The sequence below is a fragment of the Tenrec ecaudatus genome, chromosome 4 (assembly GCF_050624435.1).
Source record: "Tenrec ecaudatus isolate mTenEca1 chromosome 4, mTenEca1.hap1, whole genome shotgun sequence".
Taxonomy (NCBI): domain Eukaryota; kingdom Metazoa; phylum Chordata; class Mammalia; order Afrosoricida; family Tenrecidae; genus Tenrec; species Tenrec ecaudatus.
The window spans coordinates 139,246,084-139,271,399 of record NC_134533.1 but is presented as its reverse complement, the minus strand read 5'-3'; the positions used below and the strand labels follow the sequence as shown (position 1 = coordinate 139,271,399).

Genomic DNA, 25,316 nt, shown 5'->3' with positions numbered 1-25,316 from the left:
TGATACCAGTCTTTATAAATTCTTCTTCAGACTCATGCAACACATGGAATGACACAGAATGCAGGAAGATCAATGGCCAATGGGTGGCAAGTCTTGTGGATCCAGTGGCAGTCAAGCATCTCAGCACTGACGTGGGTCTCCACATGGCTCCTCTAGCTCCAGGGCTCTGGCTCCAGCAGCATAGCTCCATGTGGCTTGTCAACAGGAATGTCTCACAGAGAGAGTGTGTAGCTCACCTCCAGGGGAAGTTCCCAGAAAATCTGAGGAGGCCCTGCCCACACAGGCATTTTTGGCTATGACCTGATTGACAGGCTGGAGTTCACCCCTTTGTTCAAGTTGACTGGAGATTATGTAACTGCCACAGAAACTACCTGTGACAGAATGCAGTTCCACAGAGCACAAGTGGATAGAGCAGCAGTTCACAAGCTGGGTGGAGTCAAACGACTCTTTCATAGGGGTCGTCTGAGACCATATTTCCAATGGTCTTAGGAACCGAGACACCACTCCTCTATCAGACTCCAGGTGGATCCACCCACATTGCAGATACACCGACATATGGGGTCACCACAACATGATGAACGGTATTAAAGCCTTAGGAAGATCAAGAACCACTGAGAGGGAGGGACACAGGATGGCAGTCGGGGGTGAATTCCGATCCCGTCGGTCCCAAACCCTCTTTGTTATGTTGGTACCCCCTCCTCTGGGGGAATAGCATGGCACAGTCCTGATACCAGGGTACCCCACAAATCCATTATGAAAGGGGGAGAAATATTTTTTCTTTGTGAAAACACTCAATTCCAGGCTGTGGTCCTTTATGCAACTTTGAATGTAAGTCTGCCGACAATGTTTTAAAGAGGTTACCAAGTACCATTATTTTCAAATGTTGACACTTATCATCTTAAGTCCCACTAAATCACAATTTAATGGCTCACACAGTACACAATCAAATGTCCAACCCTTCACAACACATAACAAAGCTATTAGGAAAACTGAACTGCCATGAACAGACATGATGACCGAATGCACAGTTCTGACAAGAAGACATGATGACAGAATAGGTTTCAGACACGATTCTATTTAAAAAGCAGCATGGAAACAAAATGTTAAATGCTCGAATCTTACAAATTCATGACCTGGATTTCAAATTGCTATGTTTTGTATTAGGGATACCAAAACTGCCCTCTTCCCCCAGCTCATCACATGGAGTGTTAGGTTGACACCCAAGATCAGGGGTCCTCAAAACTTTTTAAATGGGTCCAGTTTACTGCCCCTCAGACCCGTTGGAGGACTGGACTATAGTTTTTTTAAAAAACCAACAAATTCCTGTGCATACTGCACATATCTTATTATAAAGTAAAAAACAAACGGGGAAAAACCACCTGGTGGGCCTGATAAATGTCTTCGGTGGGCCATGTGGCCCACCAGGATGTAGTTTGAGAACGCCTGCCCAAGAAGAAGATAGTCAAATCTTACCGCAATTAAACATTCCCCTATTTTCTGGTGGTACCAAAAAATAAACAACCAGTTTATTTCACAACCAGTTATTTCACAGCTTAAAAAAAAGCATTTACATTTTCAAGTGCAATGAAGTGGGATTTCCTCGAGCTACTAAAACTTGCATTTCAAGCTAGTTGATAAAAATATTTTTCTGGATTATACAAGAAGGGAGATAACAGGGCTCACTGATAAGACATGGTAAATAGGAAATCATCAGACTTGGTTTCTTTTTCTATTGCATCAGAGGCTAGACTCCTGTTGTTCGTTTCTCCATTTTCAGCAGGTAGATCCTCCATCTCTGGGTCAGCTCCTGCAGCTTGTTTCCCCTTTGCTCCCCCTTTCCCATTGGCTTGCACTCGTGTGTGTGTGAACATCTTTTCTTTCCTGCTGCCTTGTTTGCCGTCATCTCTCCTTTGCAGACTCGGGTTTCGCTGACAACCTGGCCATCTCCTTTTGGGCATCTGGGCTGTGGGGAGGGCTGGGGTCGGACGGCCTGTAGTCCGAGGGGCATGGAAACTTTTCCGCAGCAGGGTTGCTTGGTGGCTGCTGCTCTGCCCACCCAGATACAGATTATGTTTACCTTTCTTAAGTGGTTTTTCCCTCCAGTTGATAATGGGCTCACTTTAGAAATATGTTTAGTTTGGAACATACTTGTGGGCAGAGGTCAGACCGTGCAGGCATCTTGCCAGAGGGCGATCCCTTGCCAGACTGCACTCAGCCTGCTCCCTGCTGTTAAGGACAATGGACAGGCCTGCAGTCCTCTATTTGGTTCCTATAGGTGGGGTGCTAATGATTCCTATGAAGATCCAGAGAACAGGTTAAGTTAAGCTGCCATCCTGACTCTAGGATCTGCCCACCTTGTCACATGTATACTCCCAATCCCTCCTCTTCCTATTGCGTGTATGTCCCTAGACATACTGTCCCTCGTTGCTGTATAACCTATAGTGCAACCCCTTCCTGTGACATATGTCTTTGTGTGTAGTTAGTGGGCTTGAACGCCCCCAAAAGTTGTATAGGCCTGGGTTAGCAAAAGAGACTGCCCTCACTCTCAGCCCCTCCCTTGACCTCTCCTCGGTTCCCTCTCCTCCCGTTTCCCTTTCCCCTTGCCTTCCTTCCCTTCCCCATCTCTCCACGTGGCCCATCAGGCAAGACTGAGGTGAGCATGCTACCATGAAATATGTCCGACTCCATGATTACAATATCTCTTTTATCTCTCATGCTCTTGATGACTTGAATATAATACTTATATACCTCAACCGTACAATTGTGCTTACTGAACCTGTGATTAGGGGTGGGAGGCTGGCCCCTCCAACTCATACCACACGTACTGAGTATTTTCCTGTGGTCAAATACAGTAATCTTATCAGTTCTCCAACCCCACACTACTGTGATTTTCCTCTCCAGAACTCTCCCATCCTATCTGAATTATGTAAGTTATTTTCTAAGCTTGTCACTTTCAGTATCATCTTAGGACTCCTTTCTCGTTCTCCTAGGATATTCCGATCCTGTTGCATTCATTTCCTTACTTTTTCAGTTACTCTTCCCTACCTGGAACACATTTTTTACTAGCTGTGTAGGAAAGTTCACATAGCCCATTAAGGCACATGACTAATTGGGTTATTTGTATCTTCGATTTTCATCGTTCTTCATTTCACTGGACAGAAAGAAACCAATAGTCGGACCTTCGATGGCTACTCCTAAGCTCATAAGACCCTAGTTCTGCTCACCCAAGTGGGATGTAGAACATCGTCTGTGGACTAAGCTGTATGGGGCTTTTTAATTTTGCTTCTGCATTCTTGGTAGATAGATATTAAGCTCAGTTTATGTCTACTAAAATATTTATATATAGTAAAGGAAACTGTATAGACCTCTAGAATAATTTTAAATGGTAGTACCTTGCAAAGCCCATTGCCCACTCCATTTATAACATTAGACATGTGTGTATTATCTTCTAAGTTGATGAGTAAGTTCTTTACCTGTTTGTTTTGTAGATGTGGTGGTACAGTGGGAGCTATTCTGACATGTCCACTGGAAGTTGTGAAAACACGCCTGCAGTCATCTTCTTTGACACTTTATATCTCTGAAGTTCAGCTGAACACCATGGCTGGAGCTAGTGTCAACCGAGTAGTCTCTCCTGGACCTCTCCACTGCCTAAAGTGAGCACACTTGTTTTTGTCTGTCCTGCCACACTGGAAAGGTTCCTTAAATACGTAAACACAAGTCACTGTAAGTTACACGTACTGGAGACAGTGACGCCCCATGGAGACGGAAAACAGTGAATATTACAAATAGAGTGTTATTCCCAAGTCATTTATCTGGAATAGCTTTCTATATTGTGTTTTTTCCTTAAAGCTTCTTACTTATTTTTGGATTTGGTGGTTTAATGTTAACTCTTTTTAATATGTCGTTAATTTCAAAAATATGCACAAAGAGAGTACATTCATTTAATGGCAGCCTGTGATTTTATATAAGCTAGAAAACTAAATCGATGGTAAAAAGATAAGACTTTCTGCACCTGTAAAGATTTAAGCCTCAGAAACTCTAGAGGGACAGTTCTAAAGTAGGATCTCTATGAGTTGAATCAGCTTGGTGACAGTGTCTTTAGTTTGGTAAGAAACTTAATTGAAATTTAAAGTAGAATTCTACTGATTTTAACATGTTATTCCATGTTGATTTGGCATTTCTTGGTGGTTTAAGAAGAATTTATTTGTGAATTTTATCATACTTTATTATGTTACCAATCAGAATTGAAATTTAAAAACTATAAAAATCAGATTATATATCTTTAAACAGTGATCTAACTGAATGTTTTGTGTGTTTGTCTTATCAATTCACTTGGTACCTACTCTATTTGAGCTTAGTTCAGTAGTGTTTATTTTGTAGTGGAAAACAAACTCCTCTGTTTGTTCAACTTCACTATCAAAAGATTTCATCACTCTTTAAAAAAAATTAGTTACTAAGTACATGGATAAGTAGAATAAAATTGTGAACCAATTTTGGATCACCACTGTGACTATAGATAGTTAAGTACTTCTGGATGATGAATAGTAGAAGAATATTTTCATAGCTTATTTTTGACATTTAGTGTACTCACTACTTAAAATTCTACCTTTGACCTCTGGAGGTCTTATACCAGGGGTCCTCAAACTTTTTAAACAGAAGGCCAATTCACTGTCTCTCAGACCCGTTGGAGGGCCAGACTATAGTTTTAAAAAAAAAGAAAACTGAACAAATTCCTATGCACACTACACATAATCTTATTTTGAAGTGAAAAAACAAACGGGGCCAAAACACCTGGCGGGCTGGATAAATGTCCTTGGTGGGCGTAGTTTGAGGGCTCCTGTATTATACTATATGCCGGGCTTCAAAAAAATTATGGAATTGAAAGACTGTGATTTTTCCCACGGACTTTTTAAGCCCCCTTGTCTTTTGTTGACTATTTTCTGCCTTTCCTCACAGCAACTTTAAGAATCCTTCTGGGCACTGTTGTCACTTTTGTTTTCTGACTCAGCAGGGTCTTAAGTGAAACTTAGGATATTTCAGTGGCCCTCATTGTGCATTTGACCTGCCAAGGCCCGTTGTCTTTGCTTTCCTTCTCTCCAGCCTCATCCCGCTGTGTCCTTCCTTGTTCAGGGGCACTGTCAGTTTTATGACTGTTGCTGCTGCTTTATTTTAACGTCCTGTGATGGACATGTAATTTGCATACCATACACTTCAAACATTTAAGGTATGCTTTTTAGTAATTTTTAGTATGAGAGGGCTTCAAAAGGTTTGTGGGAAAATTCTGTTAGCTTTTAATTCCATTTTTCCACTAACTCTTTGAAGACCCGAATATTTAGAGTTGTGTAGCCACATCACAAGTCTAAATTTAACCCAATACACATTAGCAGTCATTTGCATTCTCTCTGTTCTCAGCCCTAAAGAACTTTTGCCTTCAAGTGAGTTTAAACTGGCAACCTTAGGACAGATTAGAACTATCCCTTAGGGGGTTGCCAAACTCCACCACATCTCTGATCAGTGTTCCCAACCAAGATATCTGCTACTTTACTCTCTATGGATACATTTTCTAGATATTTCATGTTTCACATGTTTCTTTATTGCTTTATTTATCATCGTTTAGAGGTATACCTGTGAAAGCCAGAACACATGTGTGATGGAAAGTCATCAAAGAAGGAAAGCATATTTTCCGCTTATAGCGAGCAATAGGAAAGTGATAAAACTGTACTTTTCAAAGGCAGAAAACTTGAAAGACCTGGAAAAACAAGGCAGTTATTTTGCATCCCAGCTTTCACAGGTTTCACTGTATCACGTTTATTTATCAGCTGATGATATTTGGCTTGCTTCATTTTGGCGTAAATGAACACTGCTAATGTTTTGGATAAACCCGCTGCCATCCAGTTGATACCGCCTCATAACAACCATATAGGACAGGCTAGACCTGCCCCTGTGAGTTTCTGAGACTGTTTATGGGGGTAGAAAGACCGCATCTTTCTCTCAAGGAGTACCTGTTGACTTTGAACTCTGACCTTCTGGATCACAGCTCAATATGTGATCCTTGTGCTGTTGGATGGACAAAGGCTTTCTACCTAAGAGGCAATTGTCAGGTCAGTCTTGTGCAACTTTATGTTGAACATTTTGAAGGATTACCAAAGTTTTCAAAAGTGAGTGTATCATTTTACATACGTTGGAATAAATTAGAGTCCCAATTTCCATACATCTTTGCAAGCACTTGCTATTATTTTATCTGTCATTTTGATTATAGCTATTCTTACTCTAATGGTCATAAAGTGTTAACCAACTTCCTAACCAGGGATCCTAAAAGGTTTGTGGATGAGCTTTAATTAATGAAATTATATGCAAAATAACATTTTTTAAAAAGAACACTTAGCTTCCTTAATTTCTCAAATGGTTTCACGATATGGAAAGACTTAATCATTGAGTCTTCAAAATGTGCCTCATATCTGTCTTTCTTAACTCTATTTCCACATAAGGATTTTGCTTTAGGATCTTACAGCTTGTCACTAAACAAAATGTGGCTTCATACCCTCCCAGTCCTGCCTTCAAGCTTTTAAATAACCTTAAGTATCAGCTACCTTCAAGAAATCGTTTGTTTTTTTTTAGTTTTTAATGGAAAACTATATTTAATTGTTATTCAAACAAATGAGGCTTAGCTTCTTGCAGTGTACATATGGCACTTTAGCGTGATTCAAACTCAAGTATCCATTTCTCATAACTTTTGGTGTCTGCAGCAGATACTGATTTAGAAACCTTTTTAAAAGCTATATTTCAAATCCTCGATAGTCGTAGGTATTAGATGTTAGAGAACCTCTGGCATAGTTGGATAACCTTTCATCAGTCTCTAGTCCTGAGATTCCCAACCCCAGACTGAGACACATCTCTCTTCCCTTCAGTTCCTCTGGCTTCTCCAGAATAAGCTGTTACCCTCTTCTCACAATTGGTCAGCAAATTTCTATCTCCTTACTCTTACTAATCATAGAAAGCTCTGGGCAACATAGTAAGTACTCAATAAAATAAATGCCGAGTGGAGGCAGAGATTTAATAGATTGACCTGCTTAGTACTTAATTTAAAGGCTGTTGGGTTAATAGATGTGTTTCCATGCAGTGCCCGTAGAACGACTGGATGAAATAGAATTACAGTAGTGGAGAGTGTTGTTCACTAGTGAGGAAAGGGCCTCGAGTACTGGAAGGGAAGCATGTTGCTCATTGAAAATTGACCTGCTGGGGCAGGTAGTAAAATTGAGGGGATTGAAGATAGGAATGATGTTAATGAAAATGGAGATACTGTATCACATCTTCAAACTTTTAGGAAAGAATCTGAACTGAGGTTTTATTATTATCAGTTGTCAATAGTTTATGTTGTATCAAGAAAACGATGTTTATAAGTAAGAGAAAATGACCCAAATAAGTGTTACATATTAATAATAGAGATTTCATTGTATTTAGACCCTAAGTTTGTAATACAAAATAAAGTGCCAGACTTTGAAGGACATTTATTTCTCAATGACTTCTTTTTCTTACAGGATGATCTTGGAGAAAGAAGGGCCTCGTTCCTTATTTAGAGGATTGGGCCCCAATTTAGTGGGGGTGGCTCCTTCCAGGTAAAAACAAAAACAATAAGTGGTCATTTTTCCTCCTATGTTTTAGGGTACAATGACAGTTCTAAATGCAGTTGTTTGTAAATGTGTATTTAAATGTTTATGGAAAGTTAAATTATTTAATTCTCTTTTTAAGGATTTCAGGTCCATATATACTTGAGTATAAGCAGAGTTTTCCAGCACATTTTTAATGCGGTTTTTGTGGTAAAATTAGGTGCCTTGGCGGATATTTGGGTCAGCTTATACTCAAGTATATTCAGTACTTACTTTATTATGGCTATAAATTTGTTAAGACTTGGTAGCAGGAAATGGTGCTTGGTATTTCAAAGACTGAAAATTGGTACCATTAGATACGAGCAGTGGTAATGGGAGTACGAAGAGTATGTATGTATAACATTGGCATTAAATATTAAATAATTGATATATAGTCTTGTTTGGGGTAGAAAAAAAACTTGGCCAATTATAGCTAAAGTATTAAGAAATGCTGCATTGTGTAAATTAGCATTATGAGCAGTCATTTACCTAAAATTCCATGGATGGAACTGGGGGTTTTTTTGTTTTTGTTTTTAAACTTTGCATCCAATGTTTAAAATACTGAACATAACATTTATCATTATATTGCACAGAATAGGAGGTATTACATATTTATGTTATAAGAATGGAAATTCTCTTAGAACTAGGCTCTTTGTACTCAGGTTTACTGAACAAATGCTTTTATCATCCTCTGATTGTAATTGGTAAAATTTGCATAAGTATAGGCTCATAGATTAGTCTGATGTTTGAGTAGATTTTGTTCATTTCAAGCCAGTGCTTATATGTTAAAAAATCTGTCCACAAATAATATTTTAAGTAAAAGTATCTGTTGATCCTCAAAGATTTAATAATTAGGATATACAAGTATGTACATTTTTTTGTTGTTCTGTTTTTGATAGCCATTTTGTTTGGTCTAGCATCTAAAATCCAGGTTCTTTCCCCAGTTCTCGGCACAGCAGAGAAAAAGTAGTAAAAGTCAGGTTTAAGAAAAGAACACGAAATCAGAACGCATCAGAACTTGAAAAGCATGGAAGTGTAATAAAATATGCACACAGATACCGACTGTGACTAACAAAAATGAAAAGCAGATGCTGTGCAGAGATGCCCTCTGAACATGGTGGGACACTTGTACAGAACCCAGGAGGCAAAGAACCATCTAGAGGAGCTAGTGGGCACAAGGGGAGAGCCCTGCATGTTGAAGATTTTAGGGGGCAGGTAAACAGAATGATTCCATCCCCCCGAAACCAAAAAGACCTTAATATATTGGTTGGTTATTTTTCTTTAATAGAATTTTATCCTAGATTTTTTACTTCTTCCATGATAGAACACTGTCCAAATGTCACTTTTATAGTGAATATTCACATCAGTGTCCTGTGTGCAAGCCACGTACTCCATCCTTCGTTTTTTTAAATTGTATTTCAAGTTTTGTTTGATTGTTAATGGGCTCTTTGTCCAAATTATCCAAAAGTACATCCTTATTGTAAAAACTAGAAGCAACACTTTAAAGAGTAAAACTTGCTATTTGACTTTAAACACGTTACCTCCATCCTATCCTCTCTCTCACACCCACTTAAAAATGATTTTTACTTGTATCAGCACGATCCCCACCACCCAGAGAGTGTGTAAATTTGCGAGTGTTCATACCACAGTTACTTAATTTAATTATGTGTATTTAACTTAGCCTTACACAATGAGCTCATTCATCTGTTGCAGTCATCAGAATCGTAGGCAAACATTTCTAGCTTCAGCGTGTCCTTTGTTAAGTAGCTGTTATCATAAGTGCTTGGTGGAGGGGCTCTAGTTGTGATTTACTACAAAATGTGCACCAGGGTCTCCATTGAAAAAGTGCACCTAGCATTTAGTTTATGTTTTCAGGCTTCCTTACTGTTTTAATTTTTATTATAAAGTGCCACATACATGTTTATGAACATGCTTACTGATAAAATTTAAACCTTTATTTTAGAGCAATATACTTTGCTGCTTATTCAAACTGCAAGGAAAAATTGAATGGTGTATTTGATCCTGATTCTACCCAGGTACACATGATTTCAGCTGCAATGGCAGGTAGGAATGTACAGTACTAAAAAAGGAACCTTTCTGGAATGTTGAGACAGTGTTAAATTGTAAATTTTACATTGAAAAGTTAAGGTGTGTAATGCGTTTTCCATTAAGTAGTATCTGTAAAAATGTTTACAGTTATTTGTATAAAAATACACTTGATCAAGTATATAAAAATATTTCGTCAATTGACCTATTCTTAAATAAGCATTTAATTGATAAGATGCACATTGCTTTTTTTCTGTGTAATCCACTGAATATGTAGTGATCTCTTAATATTTAAAGAACAATCTAACTTTAATTATACTATAAATCAGTAATAAAGCTGCAATTTACTCTTTTCTCCTCAATTTCTGTTAGTGCCTTTTTCCTTTTTGCTGCATGTTTTGGCTTCTGTCTGAAATGTGCCGGCAGTTCTTGGTAAAGTATTCATTTTGTCCTGTGCTCAAGTGCTGACAGTCTCGTGAGTGGTGTATTATTGGTAGCTCAGAAACCTAAGTGCTATATAGCTATGTATTTTTTTAATGTTTGCAGTCTGAATTTGTGACAACTCTTGTCACCCACACAAGTGACATTAGAAAGTACTTGATATTGAGGGGCACATTGATATCTGTGTGCATGCTCGCTGATACGAGTGATTCCAGCAGCCTTTCTGCCAGTCTTCATAATGAGTACACCTAAAGGACTTTTGTGGGGAAATGGGATGAAAAGATTATGGACATTTTTTATAAGTCCTTTGATGCTCCCATGTTTGTAAAGTGCTGAGTCCCTGTGAGTCTACATCCTTAAAGACAAACTGGGAATTAGTTTGGCCAATCTCGCTCTGGAATCATTCGCTGCCGTGCAAGTTAGACAAAGCCAGGAACGTTGGTTCTCAAAAGCGATTGCTCTCTAGTTTTCTGAAGTGTATTGCATTTTACCAGTGCTTCACATTCTTCAATTATGTTAGGAGTTTACAAAACAAACTAGCTGCTCTGATCAATTGTTACTTTTTTGGTCAATAAAAGAGTGTCAATTGTGTGCTTAATAATGAGTGCCTTAAACTATTAACCATTTTCTGTTTAGAAATAAATTGGATCAATTTGAACCACATACTTAACGAACTAAGTGTAAGTTGGAAATACTAATTTCTGAAAGGCTGATTGCCCTTACCATATAATTCTAGTATATATTTTATAAATTGTTTTCGAGTCTTTTAATATTTAGCAATTACTACTGATTTGTTGAGGCCTTAGAACTGGAAGGGTCAGACTTAAAGGTCAAGTTAGTGAAGGACTAATATATCAATGAGTTTGGGGACCAGTGGCGTAATTTATATGAACCCCATTGCCATATTTTTCAATTGAATAGATTGGTCTACATAATGTGGATTTTGATTATTAGTTCTTTAATTTGGTACTATAGATATTATCTAGTTAAAAATAAAAGTATTGTTAACATACTTTTTGCAGATGGCGAATATGAATAAATACAATTGTACCCCCTATAAGTTTGAGAGGATGTGAGGTAAAAGTTGGTGACCATAGAAAACTATGTATTAGATTTTTTTAAGAATACATTTCTGAATTACTAGTGTTTGTGGGTTTTTTAACTGCCAAAAGATAATAAATAAATGTTACTTTATATTTTGAAAATTAAAATCAGGGAAGGAGCCAGTTATTTTTGAGCTGAGGATAGTTATAAATCAAAAGGTTCAGAAAAATCTTAATTCCCAATAGAAAGTTTTTTCATTAAATATCAGAATTTATTGCTGTTTTTTATCACATTGCAAATCGTTTCAGTAAAATTGTCAAAGTTTGCTCTCTCTTCTCAAATGTATATAAAATGCTAAGTCATGGTTTGTCTATTTTTATCTATACATTACTATTTTCCAACTCTGATTCCTTGAACTTGGTAAATCAGTAATACTTGTTCAGAAATGATTTCATTGTACATTTAATGTGTAATTTGAAAACACCTCTTCCATTTGTTTGCAGTTACATTTTTCTGAGAGCTTCCTTGCACTGTCCTTGAGCATTAACATTTAGCTTTGCAGTTTTACATAACCACATGGTTGAAACCGAATGGTCCCATGCAGACTCGTTAAGGTAGCCATTTGCCCTCTTCGTTTTTGAAATAATCTACCCCAGTTTGCTCTAGTTATGCTTTAGGATCATTTTTAGAGGTCTTCTAATATGAATGATTTAAGGGTGCACAGTGCTTAGGTGAAAAATCAGTTTTTAACTGGCTATTTAAAAAAATGCTAACCTTGTCACTTTAGCATCAAAGATGCACTAAAATAGATTATCAATGGCAATATTGCCTATAAGATTTTGCTGTAGTAATACATATACATTAAGACACCAAATCAGTTTTGTGTTATGTAACATACAAAGGGGCTTCAGAAAATTCATGGGAAATGGAATTAGAATGGAATTTTTCCACACACGTTTTGAAATCCTCCCCTTACATAATCCAAGGGTTTAATTTAAATAACTATGGCACTTTTAAAAATTACTGGCAATTTATTTAAAGTGGGTCTTATTTGCATTTATTATACTATTTCAACTGAATACATGAATCTGTAAACCTTTAAAATCAAGCTATTTATGCATTAAAATGTTTTCAAATTGTGCAGATAGGTAATGAAATTAAGTAATGTTGGGCTCTTTTATATTTTGCTTACCTTTATTCTTCCTTTTTCTAAGTAGATCTTAGCAATTGAGGGCATCCGTTTTGTGCCTATGTGTTACTGTTTGAGTGAACTTGCATATCCTTTCATACACCCTTACACATTGATGTGTCATCAACAACTAATAGTAGGTGTATTCTTTCTTTGTAGTAGTTCCTCATTCTCACAAGTTTTTATCTAGCATGTGTCTTTTATATACATTATAGTTTTAAAGGAGACTGATTTTATTGGATTACATTCTATTGGTCAATTAAAAAATTTAATAATGTAGTTATTTAATTTTATATATTAAGTTATTCTGTTTTTAAAATTCCATGATGTAATTTTTAACATTTTCTACACCTAGTAGGTTTTATTTGCTTTTACAACATACACTACAGTTTTTAAAAGATAGAAGTTCTATTTTACATGAAGTTTATAATCAGAGACTTAAGTTTTTGCTAATTAAATAGAAATCTTGTCTTGCGTATATAAGATATTTTGTAGATAATATTTTATTGGTTCTGTGGCAGTTCATTCAGCTAGATGAGTGATTGGCCAGGTGTCTTGTTTGTTTGTATGTAAAAATTCTTCCTGTTTTTTGTTTTGTAGAACACAAGACATTAAATACAAAATAATCCAAAATATTCCATAAGTATGGATGTGCAATATTACTGCCATAGTGCAAGGTGACAGGTACTTTTGTAGAAGCATACTTTATTTACTTAATAAAATTAAAAATAGTTACAAATAAAGTTACTTGAATATTCTGTTTTTCTTAAAAAACAGATATATGTAGTAGGCTGATGGTTAAAAGATAGAAAAGCTTGTCTTCAGCTCTTTGATAAGAGCAAATAATCGAGGAAAACAGGGTGCCATAAGCCCCCATAGCAGACATTTTCTGAAGTTCCCCACTGACAAGGTTAGCATTTTTCCCTTAGTTCGGGCTTCCGTTTGGTAAGTATTTTGTCTTGGACACTGCTGCAGATGGCAGGGTTTTCAGCACTCATTGCAGTTTTTTTAATAAAAGAGTGTGGCCTGTTCTGATATCTTTATTTATTTATTTTCTTTTTTAAACTGAAAATTTTCAAAAGAATTAGATCTCACAATAACTATTTCTCAAACCCTTCCAATGGGATTCAGTTTGTACACGTGTTTCTGATGAGGTCACTGCTTGTTGTTATGATACAGAAAAGCCTGTGTCTATTTTAGGCATTTACTGTACATTTCTCCCGAGAAAAGAGTGAGATCGTGTCATCTCATGCTCCCCATCCGCAGGTCACTTCCTGTAGAAATATGGACTAACTTAAACCTCGTGAGTACTGAACTGAGCATCTCTTGCAGCCTCTAGCATAAGAAACACACCCTGGGTTTTTATAACAGCTGTGGAATTAATAGGTGGGAAATGAACTTTTATTTCCTCAATTTGTGTGTGCATTATCTGAGTATTTCATAAAAAATAAATTCTGATCTCTTTTTAGTAACCATTCTAGAAATAAAATGGGATACTTTTCAGTCATCTATAATCAAATCATGAGGTCAGCAGCTTGGCCATAACAAGCTTCACCTCAAAAGAATTTGCTAGCAGCGTCTAAAATGCACACGGTTGTAAACGGTACCATACTGTCCTACAGCCGGGAAATGCTTAGCGGAACATGCGTTTAAGAGTCTACTGCAGTGATTATCATTCTCATCTGTCAGAACTGGGTTTTCTACTCTCCTGCAAAAATACTGATATTATTGCTTTCTAAATAAATGTGGGATAGGAATATCTGAGATCTTAGCTCTTTAGTTTAATTAGGTTTCTTTTTCTTTATTTTAATATCTAGCTATTAGGGGGCTAGGTTGCCTTTGATCTCCCAGAAATTAATTGAAATAAGACTTACTGAAAATGCATACTACAGATACTGTTCATTTAATAGGTGTTTTCAACAGGCTTATTGTAAGCAGAAATTCTCTAACTGGTGTTTAATTGGTTCACATTATTAAGTGCAGTCTTAAATGAAACAAAGCTTTAAAAGTTTCACTTAAAGAAGTGTAAACTTTTCTAATAAAGTATAACCACATTGCTAACACTATGACCCAGTAGATTGGCACTTTGCTTTAACTTGATTATCAAGCATATTAATTCTCTACCTAAAAATGGATCCCTCATCTATTTTTCACAATATTAATATGAAATAGTACATTTAGTCAAACTGTCTTAATTCAAATTCATAAATAAGAAGTAATAGGCAATGCTTAAGTTTGGGGTATATTCTCAATATATCCTGTGTTTGTCTTAGAACAACTAGGAATATATGTTTAGCTTTGGCATTTTTCCTGTTTGTCAACCTTAAATTGCCTTGCCAGGTATAATTTTAAGTTAAGGGTAAAATTTATTCTTTCCACTTAATTTCTTAATAGATTACATTTTCTCGATTTAATTAGCCTAGTGGTGTCTATTTAGTCTATCTAAGTGTCTTTGGTTAGGGAAAATAATCATGACCCAAGGGTTAGGTTTCTAACTGCTAAAAGATGAAGTAGGCTCTTTGATGGTTTGCTAGCAGTTGAGTTAGTGTCTTTATGAAGAGCTAGCTCATCATTGGGGGATTTGAGTCAAAACAACTGTGTTATAACCGAATACTCTGGCTGATAATAGCAGTCATAGGGTTACGGTGATAGTATTTTCTCTCACTTGAATGAATTGTAGCTAACTGAGAAATACCTGTTGTGTGTGTCCTCTCTGTTTATTAATATATGCAGGGAATAATTTAAAACCATTATTTGTAGGTATATTTTAAGATATATTTCTAATATTAATAAATACTTATTGTGATACTTTAAATTATATATGGGGTCTGGTTCAGAATCTAATTGAAGCATTTTGTGACTTTAAAAGTGTTACATGCAGAAACTTGGAAGTGAGGTTTTAGTCTTAGAAATAGAACTTTAATCCTTATAAATACCGTGCGCTAACCGATTGTGCCACTGAGCACCCAGTACTTTAATCCTAAAAATAGTTGATGCTTCAATTGTTTAGGCCCACCTTTTCAAATAAGTTAATAAAATTGAATGAGAGTTTGTACCTAGCCAGGCTATATTATAAAAGTTTGATATAAGTATTTTCAATCAAGGCTTTCAAAGTTTAATAAAAAAGCATTGCTACAAAGAGATTCATGAAACCCATTTTGAATGCAGAATACTTTGTTGTTTGTGCTGTCACAGTGACTTTTCACCAATCAGCCCTTAATCTTGCTGAATAGGCATTTAGGCAACACATACCAATTTTTTTTAACTTTAAAAAATGACCAGAAAATTAATGTCTTATGCCTATTTGCCTCAAAATATTGAGTATCTTTAGCTTGATGTTTTCACCTGAAAAAAAATAAGATTTAAAATAAGAAAATAGTAACACTCTTAACTTTACTTCAATTAAGCAGTCAAACAAGAAAAATCCTTTCCAAACACGTTATTTAAACTAATCTGATAGTTTCATGTTCTTTTCTTTATTTTTTCCAAGCGTATATGCATGAAAGGAGCCTCTTATTTGAAGGATTCTCCTAACAATCTCTTCAGCATTTAAAAATTTTTATTATTTGAGTACCGGCTGATACTTCCAAAATTCATAGTCCTATTCTAAGTTTTATTCTTACCTATGTAGTATTAAAAGACTATGTTAGGGGGCTTCGAAAGATGCATAATAAAGTAGTATTAAAAGACAGTGAAGTTATCCCATGAACTTTCTGAAGCTTTCTTGTATATAAGCTTTATAAAATTGTTAAAGTAATCATTAACCCAAATTCTGTTCTTTTCATTAAGTATAGTTATCATGCTTGCTAAATTTCTTTGAAGCATCCCTTGGGTGACGTCTGATTATACACAGTATTGAAAGTGGGCAAAAAGGAGTAAAGTGTGAGTTAGCTACTTCCAACAGCACAGAAGGGAGATGTGACAAGTCAGCTGTGTAAACTATGTGTCAGAATTATTTTTATATTTCTAGAGATGCCTGTATTTTGACAGCCAGAAGGATTTGTGATTAATAGGGTACACTATTAATTGGGCAAAAAAGAATAAGATTTTTATTCTTGAAAGTACTTTGCTAATTCTATTCTACTTAAAGTATATATATGCTTCTCCAGATAATATTTGATTGAAAATATTAAAACAGTTGAGATCCTTAAACATTTTTGCATGCAAGTTCTCATAAAATTTAAAAGGTGCAATAGAAATAGCCAGATAAAAAATATAGCCAGTTGTAAGTAGTTCTCCCCAAAGTAAACTGATCATTAGTGTCTGAAGGGCATTTATTAAAATTCTTTTATGTAGATGAAGAAATCTTCTTAAGTTTCTGTCACCAATATTGTATATTGTGCGCTGTTTTCCATCACACTCGGAAGGTGGCACGCAGTAATGATTTGCCCTAGCTTAGCAGCATGCTCTTCCATAGGTCATGATGTATGCCCCAGAATGAGCCGTTTCTAGTTACCACCCTTCTGGACCAGTAGCAACATTTTGTACTAGAATTTTAAACTCTTAAGTTTCTTCCTGTCTGCAGAAGTGAAAGGAAACTTCCCATTTATAACTTTAAAACTTTTTAATTTTCTATGTCCTGAGTAGTTGAAAAAAAGCCCAACAAAAACCATATCTCTATGATGCCAGTATTCTAACAATTAGTAACTGCGTTTATTTATATAGGGCCAAACAACAAACTTTCTGTTGAACACCAATTTAAAATCAAAATATTAATATTAACATAGTTTCACATTTGAATATAGTGATAGGTGATATTAATCAGATCCCAAATAGCTGAGTTTGATCCCAAATATGGAGCGTTTGCATGCTGTGAAACAGTAGAATACACAAATACTATTTTTCTACTTTTGTCAATAGAAATGGATTTCTGAATTTGTTTTGTAGAATAGAGGGTCCCCCAGAAGGTATTCTGTATATTTTAGGATTTAAATTTAGAGCAAATTGCTAATGAAAACTAAAAATAGTCTTCATTAAAGTCAGATTTTGAACATTTTATTTATGTAGATTGGAAATAGAGCACAAATGTTTATGGGTTTATGGTTTTTTTAAACGTAAGATCACATGAATAGTTTTAAACTTAGACTTGCATAATTTATTTTTAAAACCTTAAGTTTAATAGTGTGTCATTTTTACCAAAATTCATTTTAAGCATGTTTGTTTAGGTTTTACTGCAATCACAGCGACCAACCCCATTTGGCTTATCAAGACTCGGCTACAGCTGGATGCAAGGTATGTTACGTCATTCCGTTAACCTTGATTTCAGCTAATTTGTTTCAGTCTCTAAGCTGAGATTTCAGTGTGCCTGCTACCTAACCGTGTTTTTTCCTTAGGCACTAACTGAAGGAAGTTTCTTAAGTGCACAATGCTTAATAAATGCAAGTAACCAGAGATTTTTCACTAGGAATACTGCAGTGAACCATGCAGTCGTCGCCTTCCAGAGGGGAATTTGACTTACATCCAGCTGTAGTGACCCTTTTGGAAAGAGGGAGCTGCCCCTTTGCTTTGCAGAGACTCTAAACCTTTACACGAGCAGAAAGCCCGGCCCCGTCCTGTGAAGCAGCTGCAGGTTTTCTGGTTAGGTGCGCATTGCGTGATCACTACGCAGCCAGGAGTCATTGTGGGACTCCTTAGCTGTACTAAAATCAGATTAATCATAGTCTTTGCTCTATGAGGCATTCTTCATTATTGTTATCACAATCTTTTCTTGTGAAATATGTTATTAAGTGCAAAGGAAATTCAGCTTATTTAGAAAGGGATTTAGTGTGAGGGGTTAGGTCTATTTTGTTTTTACCTTGGGCTGCAATTGGAGCCCATCTCTCCTATAGAAGTTGTTACTGATCCCCACAACCTGAACACCAGTGAGGACATGAAATAAGGATTCAATGTAGTGTGTTTTGCCTCCAGTAAAATTAACTATTTAATCTATTTCCCATCTAATATGAGAAATTTGGGGCAAAATAATAGAAAATTAAGATAACGTTTTATCATTTAATTTCACCTAATAATTTAGAGAGGGCCATTCTTTATTAGAGTAGCGTATTCTATATTTTATTTTAAAACCTGTACTTTATTTTAAAAATAATTTTATGGCATATACTTCACTTATAATACAATTATGTTTATTCCACTTTAATTCTTCATTGTATAAACTTAAAGATAACACTTAGGCCAATTAAAGTGCTGTTCTGGAATTTCTTCAACCATTACTAACATCCAAGCACCAGCAATTAAGATTTAAAATAAAATTCAATGCAAGATGCGGAAGACTCGTCACTTGGTATCTCTTTAAATTTTACTGTCCTTCTTATTATCCCCACGGTAAGATTCGTGTAGCTTCCTAGAAACATTGTAACTAAAGTTAGAAGTTTGCCCAATAGCACCCTCTGAACACACTCCAGGTTAACAGGCAAAGAATGTTACTTGTACCCATCTGCATCTGGTACCAATTAATGGAGATTGCTTTGCCAGTAAACAAGAACCTAGCTGGGAAGGGAGGCTGCCACAGCTGAAGGGTCCCAGAGATACATGGACACATGCAACTTACTTGTTGACTCATATTGAGAAGAGTTGTGCTATCACCACCACAATCAATGGCAGGACATTTTCGTTTGCTTGCTGTCCGTGCCCAATACCCACCCCACCCCCACCTTTCCCTGCCACTTCCCTAGGTGATAATTCATCCAGTCAGTGATCCTGTAGCTTAGTGTTTCCGTACGCTGAGCTGTATTTCACTTCGGTTATTAAGAGTTCTCATTCTGCTTTTCAGGAACCGTGGGGAAAGACGAATGGGCGCTTTTGACTGTGTTCGTAAAGTATACCAAGCAGATGGACTCAGAGGGTTTTACAGGGGCATGTCTGCTTCATATGCTGGCATATCAGAGACTGTTATTCATTTTGTTATTTATGAAAGTATTAAACAAAAACTGCTGGACTATAAAACTGCTTCAACAATGGAAGATGATGAAGAGTCTGTGAAAGAAGCGTCGGACTTTGTGGGAATGATGCTGGCCGCTGCCACTTCAAAAACGTGCGCCACGACTATAGCATACCCACATGGTAAGAGGGGCCGAGTCTGCGGGCTGTGCTCGGGTGCTTCAGAAATGCTGTCTTCCTCTAGCCAAAGCGTCTTAAGAATGCTCTGAAATCACAACAGCGGAACTACTCCTGGGTCCATGGTAACAGGAATAAATCTATATAAGTCACACCCTCCCTCCCACCGTCCCCCTCAAAAATCATTACTCACTATCATCAAACACATCCCAACTCATAGCAACTGTATAGAAAATAGAACTTCTTCTCCCCGCCCCCCGCTCGCTGCCATAAGGTCCTGTGGTAATAATTTCTCTTAAAAGAATTAATACCAAACTAGTCCCAAGAAGAAGGATATTGAAAAAGTCACAGAAGTTCAACGCTAGTCTGCACCATCTCTCCCCCCCACCCCCACCCCCTGCCGAGTATATTCCCTGGTGTTTCTGGGTTCCACGAATCACTATAATGTCCCACAGAATTCATGAAAGTCTGAGGCATTATCTCAAGCGGTAGTGGGTGCAGTTCAGCACTGAAGGTCCGGCAGGGGTGAGGCAGATGGTGGGGCTGGAGGACCCACTCCACTCCTGACTCTCGCCAGTCATGAACTCACCCCGCTGCTTCTCAGCGGACTTGGTTGATATGCAGCAGGATGGCATTGCAGGGAATCCTGGTCCCAATTAGTCACAGGTGAATCCTATCAGTATCTTCTCCCCACCTTCTTAGCAGACCCACACAGGGAAAGGTCGTTTGATGGTGCAATAAAATTCCACCCAAATGTAATTTATTCTCCACCCTGGCCTGTATCTTACTTATGCAGCCTGCTGTGTTCAGTGGACATTGACCTCCTGCTCATGTTAATCATCCAGGTTTTTTTCCCATTCTCCTCTCAGCTATAGGCGCTAATTCCTTACCTTCGTTGTAAATAATAGTAACTGAGATAAACATTAAACTAAATAGTGTGGTTCCGTTTTGGGAGACGGGAGTGTGTCTATTCCTGGGAAGAGCTACAATCTCGGAAACCCACAGAGGCAGTTCTCCCTGCCTTTCCTAAAGGGTTGCTAAGAGTCAGATAGCAGTGAGTTTAGGTTTGGTGGCTCAGTTCACACCACCCACTAGGGTGAGAACACAATCCCATTTCACTACTGTTTGTTACCAGATAACGCCCTCCAGGAGGGACCACAGGCATAGGAAGGACACAAGCAGTTATGGCTGCAAGGGCCATACCAATTAAGTCTATAACTCGGTGACTGAGACTGGAACTCTAGGAGAAGAAAGCCTCCACTTTCTCCCACAGAGCGCCTAGTAGGTTAAACTGCTGACCTAGCAGGTAGCAGCCACTACCGGAACACCAGAGCTCCTTAAAGTAACAAAAAGTCTACAACAAGTTAGTGTGCCCCATAAAATAGAATCTTGGTGTTGAGCATGGACTTAGACATTAAAATCCAGCCATGCCACTTGCCTCAGCTAGGTGACTTGGGAGCAGAATAAATAATGGGTACACCCACTCCCATGATTCAATTTTAAGTCTGTAAGGAGAGGGGTAGGGGGAAATGCCTTGCTACATTTAGACTCTTTAAAAGCTCCCTTTTCTCAAAATAGCCATTTTCTCAGCCATGTCCACCTGACACAGTTGAGTTTCATTGATTTATGGCAGAATAATTAACCACTTGAGATCAAAAGGGCAGCATTTCCCTTAGGACAAAGTTCAGGAGGATTTAGAAAGGAGGAGAGATGGAAGGAAGTGGAGTGAGTGTTGTTAGATTGTGGGGATTGCGGTGAATGACTGAAGCTAAGTGTTGGTTACATGTAAAACTGCTCTGTAGACCTTCACCCAACTCACCGTCAAAAGTTTAAAGAGCAGTAATAGCTTGTCCAAGGTCACATAGTCACGAGAGCTCAGGTTGGAATCAAAGTCTGTAATCTCAAACATTATTTCCTATAGGTAAGTCTGTGTGTATGGATCAATTTTTATCTTAATTTTTATATCAGCCTATTTCATTAGTAGCTGGAGAAATGCAATAATTTATAGCACACTTCATTAATTTGTTTCTATGTGGATACATATACTTGATCTACTTGAGGTTTGTTTTCTTTTTTAAAAATACACACTTAATCAAAATAATCAAAAATAATGAGCATTTACCTTCAGCCTTGTGAAATTCTTTGCTCTAATATAATTTATGTAAGGTGTTCTATTATGTAACTCTTTTCCATAAACTACACATTAAAAATTACTCAATTATTCTGAACTTAGAGGCTGATAAATGACATGTGCTCATTATAATTGACTATAAAGATAGCACTCATGTTTAGTTAAAATAACTTTTTTCCCCCCAAACAGAAGTTGTAAGAACAAGACTACGTGAAGAGGGAACAAAATACAGATCGTTTTTCCAGACACTATCTTTGGTTGTTCAAGAAGAAGGGTATGGGTCTCTCTACCGTGGTCTAACAACTCACCTGGTAAGACAGATTCCAAACACAGCTATTATGATGGCCACCTATGAATTGGTGGTCTACCTACTCAATGGATAGCAGCATGTGCCTGTCCTCCTATCAAGAGAGAAGACCAAAAGATGATGGTGGACCACACAATATCCAAGCCAGCATGTTGGACAGAAGAAAGACAGCTGGGGAACATGTAACTATGCCTAAGTGGAAGTTTCCTTGTAGGAGTTCAAATATCACAACACATCACTTGAGCTTTGGGGAAATGGAGGGGGGGAGACACCCCGTCTTCGTCCATGAAAACACACTTCTCAAAATTGCCATTTTCTCTACCATATCCACCTAACACAGTTGTTTTGTTGATTTATGGCAGTCGGAGTGTAGCATTGTTTATTCCATAAGCAAAGCCATCCCTAATTACATACCATGGTATGACTGTCCAAAGATAGCATTGCCTGGCTCCTAGTCAATTCCTGTAAAGTTGCCAAATAACAACATAGATAGTGAGGTCCTCCCTATTCTTTTCCCATTTCGCTGACAGGTCCTGCCACAGTAGTGTAAATTCAATTACTAGATGTTAGTAGCTACTGTTTTAGACAGCTAATAACAGACATACTGTCTAAATAGCTTCTGTGTTTTCAGCATTGAGATGTTTGGGTTCCCACTTCTAATAGGTGCTGTGATAGTTCAGTTGCTCAGTAATACATCAAATCCATCTGGGACAAGGAAGTAGTTTGAAAATGAAAAGTATTCATTTGGACAAAATAAAACCAGTAAGATAGTGATTCTGACCATTGTGGTGACCTGGGCACGCCCTTGTCCCTGACGTGTGACATGCATGAAGACTGCGAGGTGGAAGTCAGCCATATTTCTTGGTAATCATTAGTTAAGAGCCGGCTCATCAAACCTAGGTATCGGTTACTTAAAGGGCAAGCTTGTTTCCCCATTTTTGAATTTTCTGTTTGCTTGCTTACAGATTTAGAATTTGAACCCTAGAATTATTTCCAGAAGATAGGTAGAAATTGAATTTATTGTACAGAGAAAGTGGTCATTTTTAACTATGCCCTTACACCTTTTTTCTCTTTTGTTTGAAGGTGACATAATATTGATATCTGGGGCAGTTAAAAAGAAGAGAGCAATTCTGCTGTCTGAGTCAGCAGGTAGTGATTTCAATTGACTTAAGAGTTGGAAATGAACACATTAATTTTAAATTAATTAAATTCTAATTTCCCAAATGGTAAATCATAAAAAGAGTTGAATTAATTCAGATCAATTGTGCTAAAAGGCCATAGCTTTTAATTTTTGCTATTGAGCTCAACTGCACCTTTTAATATTTTGAATCTGTTGTCTGTATGGCCCTTTTGGAAGATGCTCACTGTCCTGTGAAGAAACACCTGGTTATGAATGTTGCTGTGCCAGGGGAACTCCAGTGGTACCCGCTCAGAATACATGAACTGTACATGTGTGCAATCGATTTATCAGACTGCTTCTGAATGCACTTTGTGGCCTTTTGGGGTAGTGAGAGAATAGGAGAGAATTCCATGTGAAAGATTTTTTTTTAAATTGGTCCTGTATTAGGTAGAAACCATGTTGATAACCATTTTTCTGGATTTTAGATAAATTGTTTTGGAGATTTTTAGTATAAATGTTCTCAGTATTCTGTGAATACATAAGTGCCCCCAGTGTTACTGAAAATTGCACTATGTCATTGCAAGGCCTCTCTGGTGTCACCAATGACACATAGTGCCCGCTTGAATTTCCCACCTTCTGAAGATCCTTGTAACCAACAGTAACTGGATGTTTTTGAGGTGCTTTGATTGGAATTTCTAAATATTCCAATCTCATTTGGAGACCAAAGGCAAAATGAGTTTTCTTACCTTTGGGATTATTAATAACCTTTTTAGCTTTCACATTTTTGTGGGGCACATACCAAAAAAATAAATGGAGGTTTCCGACATAAATCTGCAATTTCAGTCTGTAGTATTTGCCTTTTCAGGTGCCACTTACTTATGCTTGCCTAATAGAATGCCGTTTGCCTTGGAAGATCCGTAAGCATTGGACAATGCGGAATGTAGGACAGAAACTTTCTCTAATCTTGATGATCTCAGTACCCCACAAATGGTTAAGAATGGCATGAACACCACCAGCTAAGGAACATCTGACTGCCTCCGTGTAGCAAATTCATAACAAGTGTCCTTTAAGGATAAACATATATTTTAATCCTGTTTGTATTTAGCAAGCAAAACATTTGTTGGCCTTTATTACATTATATTCAGCTTTTCAAAATGAGTATTATGTATACAAGGGGCTTAAAACTGTTCATGGAAAAACGACTGTAATTCCATTTTTTGCACAGTTTAAGAGGTCCTATAATAGACAGGAAGGACAAATTTTAGTGTCTTAGGTTTTGTTTCTTTGTGCAACAACTGGAAAGGAGCATTGGTGTTTATTTGAATTGTTTGTTTTTTGTTCCCAAAGCACAATCTATAGAAGTTTACATTGTGTATGAAAGAGATCATTAAGAAAAAGAAAACTATATATAAAAATTGTATATAAATTGTATCTCCAGACTATTTATTTGGAGAATTTTTTTATTAGTGATTCACGTGTTTTAAAAAGAAAAACAATACACACATTGAAAGCATTGGATTCTTTTTTTTTTTTTAAGAAAAGTTATTATTGTTATCTATTTTCTATCACATTATTTTCTGTTTTGTTTCTGGTATGAAGGTGTCAGCGCTCTTCAGATTGGTATGCACTTATGTTAGGAGATCTTCTCTGGAAAAAATAGTTTCTAGACAAAGAAGAAACTAGAACTTATCTAACTGAAATTAGTAGATACTGAAAGAACATTCTCTAATCTTCTGGTACCTGTTGGTTTATAGAAATTATTTGCTGGGTTTCAAAATCCAATTATGAGAATTATCTCTGTGATTGTGGGGTTTACCAAACAGAGCTTTGGAAAAATTATCACCACAGCTTTGTCTTCATTTTCATTATGTATGTAACCTTACTGGATGGGGCCCACTCGTAAGTGATTTATAACTTCAAAACCACAACACAGATTACCGTCCCTGTTGTCTCTTAGCACAAACTAATGACCCCTGTGGAACAGCATTATTGTGTTAGGACCAGGGAAGTTTGGGCTGCTAAAAATAAATGTTCACTCTTGTACGAGAGTATCTCAGCAATTTTTGGATTTTTAAAAAATATTCATTATTTTTCATGGAAAGGGTTTATATGCCAGGAGTTATCTAGCTCTTACTCTCTCAGACGTGTTCACCTGCCCAGCACCAGGTTGTTTACGGGCTCATTTGCCCAGACTGTTAAGTTTGAAGGGACCCCTTTGGAACGAATAAGAAAAATAGTTCAGCCCTTTCCTCCCCCAATAGTGATCATGACTTCAACATTCCTAAGAAATAGATGATCTGACCATTTAAATTGGAGAGAATTTTAACATATGAAATTAA

General features: G+C 37.0%; 1 protein-coding gene and 1 pseudogene across 1 annotated transcript in view; one reads left to right on the top strand and one right to left on the bottom strand.

Moving 5' to 3' along the window:
* SLC25A36 (solute carrier family 25 member 36) overlaps positions 1 to 24,989 on the top strand; it is a 41,105-nt gene extending 16,116 nt beyond the window's left edge. Inside the window, exons 2-7 of the mRNA XM_075546835.1 lie at positions 3,489 to 3,653; positions 7,539 to 7,616; positions 9,610 to 9,710; positions 17,532 to 17,598; positions 19,136 to 19,425; positions 21,740 to 24,989. Of these exons, the coding sequence (XP_075402950.1) occupies positions 3,489 to 3,653; positions 7,539 to 7,616; positions 9,610 to 9,710; positions 17,532 to 17,598; positions 19,136 to 19,425; positions 21,740 to 21,933 (895 nt within the window). The 3' untranslated portion in view covers positions 21,934 to 24,989. The remainder of the gene's footprint in view (positions 1 to 3,488; positions 3,654 to 7,538; positions 7,617 to 9,609; positions 9,711 to 17,531; positions 17,599 to 19,135; positions 19,426 to 21,739) is intronic.
* On the bottom strand, positions 18,781 to 18,900 carry LOC142447636 (small nucleolar RNA SNORA24; annotated as a pseudogene).
* Positions 24,990 to 25,316: the final 327 nt, after the last annotated feature.